The sequence below is a fragment of the Triticum dicoccoides genome, chromosome 5A, assembly GCF_002162155.2.
Source record: "Triticum dicoccoides isolate Atlit2015 ecotype Zavitan chromosome 5A, WEW_v2.0, whole genome shotgun sequence".
Classification (NCBI taxonomy): Eukaryota; Viridiplantae; Streptophyta; class Magnoliopsida; order Poales; family Poaceae; genus Triticum; species Triticum dicoccoides.
Window position 1 is genome coordinate 714,471,139 of NC_041388.1, and position 5,958 is coordinate 714,477,096.

Here is a 5,958-nt window from a genome sequence, read left to right on the forward strand (position 1 = left end):
TAGAATGTTAGTGTCATATAATTCATGAAAACAGTGCAACTTGTATTATTTATCTGTTTTAGAAATGCATGTGCGCAATTCCGTCCTTCAATCCGCTTAGGTGACTTTCTTGTGGTTTGATGGTTTGTTCCAACAGAGTGAGTATCAACGAGGTGTCAGCGCATGGCACTTTGATATTGAGGATCTCAAGGCTCAAGCATTACTGGTAAAGCAGTAGCTTCCATAATTTCTAAAAAATTGCTACATGTCTACATCGCTCACACATTTTGAGGCGTAAGTGACTCTGATATGACCTTACAAATAAGCTCCCAAATTTATGCAGATTAATGATGACGATCCACCTGAATTGAAGGAAGATGATGACAGTGTCCGAATAAATGAAGTTGACAAGGTTTGTTTGATTTGATTCCATTTCAAAATTAATAACGTTAAACCTGTGCTACAGCGATGATAGAAAGAGCCTGCAAATGTACTTGATGACAAAGTTTTCTGGAGTGCATCCAAGAGAAGTGATATCATATATGTCTATCATAGGAGAAAACTGTACTCCCTCCGATCCAAATTAATTGTCGCAGCTCTAGTACAACTTTATCTAATTTGGATCGGAGACCATTTATCTAATTTGATAAGGGCATGATTAGCTAGTGATAAAAGGAGTGCCACAAATGCTTCTTCCTGAATCTGAAAAGTATATTTATCTCTTGTGATGCTAGAAATGTTATTGTACAGGACAAAGATCTGCAACCCTTTGGTTACTGTCCTGCAGTTTCTCACTAACTTCTATCATTGTAAAAATCATCTGCATTCCCTGTTGCGTTATATCTAAATATTTTTCTATATGCAAGAGAGAATCATACAAATGTTTCTTTTGTGAATGGTCTATTGGCAGGGCACATCTTTTGAGAGTCATTTTGGACAATCAACGCTTCTGAATGGAAATACCCACAGGTTGAATCAGTATGTAACGTTTCAGCATCGATCCAACTCTATAGGATCATTTTTGTTCTTATAACAAGAGGAGGATTAGCGAGCCTTGATGCATATTGTTTTCCTGCTAGTAGTGTATTCATACTATTTTGTTATATTTCAGTGAACGAACTTGTACCACTGCAGTAAATCCAGGTGGAAATGGCCCTGAAACAAGTGATGAATTTGCTTCTGACCTTGGCAATGCTGATAGTCCAAGGATGGTTGATGGAGACATAAAGCAAGGAACACAAAATGATTCATTGTCCTCTACATCGAAGCAAGGTTCTGAGGATGGAAACCGCAGGAGTGAAGTTAGACAAAGACAAAGGACATTCTCTGGTCCGGTTATGTATTCTGGTACCCGCAGTAGTTCACTCATTGAAAGAGGTTATATTATTGATAAGTATGTTCGACAATTTCTTCTAACTTGTTACATTCTGTTTGATCTGTTACATATAAAAAACATAAGAAAGAAAATGAAGTCCACTTTAATCTGTTTACGCTCTTACTATAGGACTGCTGTTCAGTTCTTCCAGATCAGCTTTCAAGTTTTTAGAGGTTCGGTTTATAAGTCATGACGAAATTTGTTTCGAAGAAGCATTTTAGATGAAAGTTTTCATATCTGAGTATTCAGACACAGAACACAGTTCTCCTTTATATGTGGATTGTGGATAGAGTGCGAGTGAAATCTAACTGTATATGAAGGTCATTATGGACTTCTTTGTTTAAACTTCCATGCCGTTGACATCCTTGATATTTTTTTGTAGCCCTAAAGTAATTATAAAAATAGTTTTTTATTATAATGATATGTCCAATACTTGACAGTGGAGTAAACGCAATCCTAATTATTCTGATACTTTTTTATTAGGATGGATAGTCTATAATAACTAATGATTACTCTAAGAGAGCTCTTCCTTGAATCCAGTGTTCTAATCTGTTAGAAGTTTGCATTAGCATACCAGTTTAAATTGCATTTGATTTTTGTTCCTCTTCACAGGGATGCAGGAGTTCGATCACCTAATAAACAAAAGAGTGACACGGGAAGAATCGATGATCTTAGTGGTCCGCTTTCACTTTCAACTCGTGCTTCTGCAAATAGTCTGTCTGCCCCTATTCGGTCTTCTGGAGGTAGGATAAAAGCATCCCCTGTTCCAACGCAACCGTGCACCACTTCTGTCAGTGTAGACTATAGACCTCCAGTCATGTTTAACATTAACTTAGCACATCAGCACAGCACACAGCATGCTTCAGCAAATACATAGCCTGCTTGTATCCAGTCTTTTTGAGATAGGGTTACAACATTTATCATTCTTACACAAATGTCCACCACTTCTGTAAATGTATATAAAAATACTTGGGAGTCGCACATTAAAAGGGCATGTATTTTTCTGTCTTGATTTCGCAGGATATGTGGGCTCCTTGGGAGACAAGCCTAGGGTGGAAATAAAAGGCCGATTTTCCGTAACATCCGAAAATGTGGATCTGGCGAAGGTACGTTACCTGTTGATCAATAGGTAGTGCTTATGAGCAAAACAAGACTTCAGTGAGAACTTAATAAAGTCCACTGACAGGTTCAGGAAATTCCAGTGGTCAAAATTTCACCTAAACCACAGGAGGTAAGAACTCAGGTCTCTACAATGAAAAGATCAGCCAGTGTTGGTGCTTGGCCAGTGAAGGCTAAGTCAATGGTATGCTTTCATGTTGCCTGAAGTATCATTTGTGGAAAGAAAAAAACTTTCAACTAATTAAGAATTTCCATAGTGCTGTTAAATTATTTCTGGATAAGATTTGTTATATTTTCTTTTAGAAACATCAACCGCATGGCATGATATCAAGCTAACGTTTACTATAATCTTGGATAAGTTGCATGCTAGAACTGAATTCTAAAGCATGCACGTTGAAATTGGCAGTTTTGACATGCTGGATTATGTATGTTATTACTATTATTATATCAAGGATGTTTCGTAGATTTGTGGTGCATATCATTTCAGTTAATTGACCTATGCCTGACCTGAATGCATCGGTTTTGCAGTCTAATAGTCATCATCGGAAGGAATTCCGTGACAGCTCAGTATCTGCATCAATTCTGATTCCCCATCTTGAAAACCTTGTACAGCAGACCACATTTCAGCAAGTATGGAAGAAGCTCTATATAATGCCCCTCAACACATGTGCATTACAAATATATTTACTGCTGTACAGTTAACCATTTTTCATTTCCTTTTCACAGGATATCATCACGAACCTAATGAGTAACTTGCAACAGAATGAGAAACCCAATGGTAATTAATTTCTACTGTAGCTGCTCAAAGTTTCAATTTCCCCTTTCTATGGTTAAAATATTTTATTTTCTCCAGGGCCGCAGACTAGAGTTCAGACTATGGTGGGTGATACAGGGGTAAGCTTCTCTTTAGCTTAATATATATAAAAAATCAAATGCAGAGTTCATCATTTTTATTTAATGAACATAATTGCTTTACAAGATGAGTTTGTTTATGTTCATTGCAGTAGTATTGATACTATAGAGAATTCTTTGACTCCTAAGCTTGTGTACATGCTTTTGGCAGGTTGAAATGGGCAGTGCTGAGAGAGAACGGAAACTACTTGCTAAAGTATTTGAATTACAGTCAAGGTAGGTTGATTTCTTGGCAGTTGATATTTGGAAGGGATAATCACATACTTCCATGTTCAATATGTTGCGGATCCAAGTAATAATTTACATATGTCTGTTGCAGGATGATTTCTTTGACCGACGAGTTGATTGCATCAAAGCTGAAGCATGTTCAGGTCAGTATCAAGCAATTTCTGTAACAACTGAGTAAATGGACTTGTAATTCCACACACACACACACACACACACACACACATATATATATATAGAACATGATGCAAAATACTCCCTCCCTCTTATATTTATTTACGGAGGGAGTACAAGTTAGGGATATAGTATTGAATTAGAGCATCTATCTAAGAAATGACAAAAAGAAAGCGAAAATGAACACCATAATAAAATGATGATGATTACTTGTTGCAGCTGCAAGAAGAGCTAAATACACTCTACTGCCAAGAAGAAACAGGCGACACAGGAGAGGCATGAGAGGGCGATGCACCTTAATTTCAGTGGTACAAGGAGTATTCTCAATAATATAGTAATCTAGGTGCCCTGGGTCGTGCATCGAGGCTTTGAGTTGCCGCCTGCTTCCTGAACAAGGCAGGCGTTTTGTGGTGGAGTGTTGGTGAGAGGAAGCAATATAATGTCTTGGAAACCCTAGATGATTCGGAAGCAGAGTGAGAGAGAGAGGCTGTTGGAGGCATATATATATACATGCTCTAGTTGGAGGAAGCAATATAGCAGGAGAATATATATACATGCTGGTTGGTTGAATTCGATGGTCTAGTTGGAGGGAGTCAGTGATTTTATCTTGTTGCTATCTGTCTCTGTGTGTGTGTGTGTCTGTACATAGGACGGAGTATCTATCTATCAACAGTACTAGTTAGCATCTAGAAGTTGCCGGCGCAGCCGAGCCTTCCGACGCGCGCTGGTGCTGGGTTGTTTCGTTCCTTGTCGTTGGTTTGGTTTAACAACGATCGACAAGACTTTCCACAAATCAATTCAATGACGATTAGTAGGAGGAGCATCTAGAGGAGGGACAGACAGACACATCGACGTATTCCATCGGAGAAACATCTTCTTGTTAATTTCAGCTAGCTAGCAAACGTTCGTCAGCTAGCTAGCTCGCTTCTTCTTTGGAGTTTTTTGTTTTGTTTTGTTTTTGCGATGGGCTTCTTCTTTGGAGTTTTTTGTTTTGTTTTTGCGATGGGCTTCTTCTTTGGAGTTGGACAGCCTACCTGTATAGTGTAGTCATCAGATGTTAAATGGAGTTGTAGCACCCAACCATTCGTCGGCAACAGTTGAAGACGGCCATGATGGCAAGCCTGTCAAGCTAGTATAAAAAAAAACTAGTTAATCGAACCTGCTAGCTGTTCTTCAATCGCGCCCTTCTTCATTTCATTTGTGGGATTTTTTTTCCTCTACCAGGTTATTGCAGTCGGCTGTTTCAATTTGGTTTTACCGATGTCGGCTTGGGTTTACTTGTGTTACCGCGGTGTTTTTAACTCTTGGGAGCTTAAGGTTTAGGGTTTAGGGTTACATCAGTTTGCCGCAAGGATTCAGCCGGCTGTCCGCTGGGCTCGGCGCTCACGCAGCGGTTCGTCGGCTCGCTGATGCCGCTAATACAGTGTGATGACTGCACGCGGACAGTGGTGCGGCTAACTTCTGGCATGCCGAAGCACCCGAGATGGGTGTTCTTCAAATGCGAAAACGACGTTTGCATTCGGCTTTGTCACTGCATTCTCCGGTTCAATTGTGATAGCTCATTTTGAACATCCTCATGTGCGTAGAAAGATGGATGCTCATTTTGGTTTTGGGAAGAAGAATACATTGATTCATTGATAGAAAGAAACTTAATAGATGTTTGTGCACTTCTTAGTAGAATTGCGTCTAATGATGCGGCTGCATGTGCAATTAGAGAAGAAAGTAGAGGGGAAGCAACATCTACTTCTTTGAAACCAAAGAAGAAGAATGAAGAATGTAAGATCAAGAATCCACATATCAACAACGAATGCATGAAGAAGATATTGCTTCAACTAGTCGGAGCAGTTATGAAAGTTGGATATCTTCTAAAATGCATAATTATGGTTCTTGTTTTCTTTGGTCTTACTATTCTTACTGTTCTTGTTTGCATCCTCTGTGTTTTTTTTTTCACCCTGCCGCTGCCGGCAGAGAAGAGAGAAGGATGGCATGCTTAAGCAACGCATCCAAGAGGCAATCCTACAAGGATAGTTGGTCTCTTCTTCCCAGTTTATTATGGAGATTAAGAATACACACACAGATGATAGTTAACGAACTACTCTCGCGGCATTAGTTCACTCAAGTGCTTGTCACTCACAAAAGCCCAAACGACGCTTCCTCCTTAATAGCGTGAACTA

The 5,958-nt window shown here is 39.2% G+C and overlaps 1 protein-coding gene across 4 annotated transcripts in view; it reads left to right on the forward strand.

The window, feature by feature from the left end:
• LOC119304409 (germinal center kinase 3-like) overlaps positions 1-4,402 on the forward strand; it is a 7,998-nt gene extending 3,596 nt beyond the window's left edge. For 2 of the 4 annotated variants that reach the window (XM_037581585.1, XM_037581587.1), the window contains exons 9-21: positions 137-205; positions 323-391; positions 890-957; positions 1,091-1,372; positions 1,967-2,097; positions 2,375-2,460; positions 2,541-2,657; positions 3,002-3,103; positions 3,200-3,251; positions 3,327-3,367; positions 3,537-3,601; positions 3,705-3,756; positions 4,004-4,402. In XM_037581585.1, coding sequence (XP_037437482.1) covers positions 137-205; positions 323-391; positions 890-957; positions 1,091-1,372; positions 1,967-2,097; positions 2,375-2,460; positions 2,541-2,657; positions 3,002-3,103; positions 3,200-3,251; positions 3,327-3,367; positions 3,537-3,601; positions 3,705-3,756; positions 4,004-4,066 — 1,197 coding nt within the window. In that variant the 3' untranslated portion in view covers positions 4,067-4,402. The remainder of the gene's footprint in view (positions 1-136; positions 206-322; positions 392-889; positions 958-1,090; positions 1,373-1,966; positions 2,098-2,374; positions 2,461-2,540; positions 2,658-3,001; positions 3,104-3,199; positions 3,252-3,326; positions 3,368-3,536; positions 3,602-3,704; positions 3,757-4,003) is intronic. The other 2 variants (XM_037581586.1, XM_037581588.1) reach the window with 1 other exon arrangement.
• Positions 4,403-5,958: the final 1,556 nt, after the last annotated feature.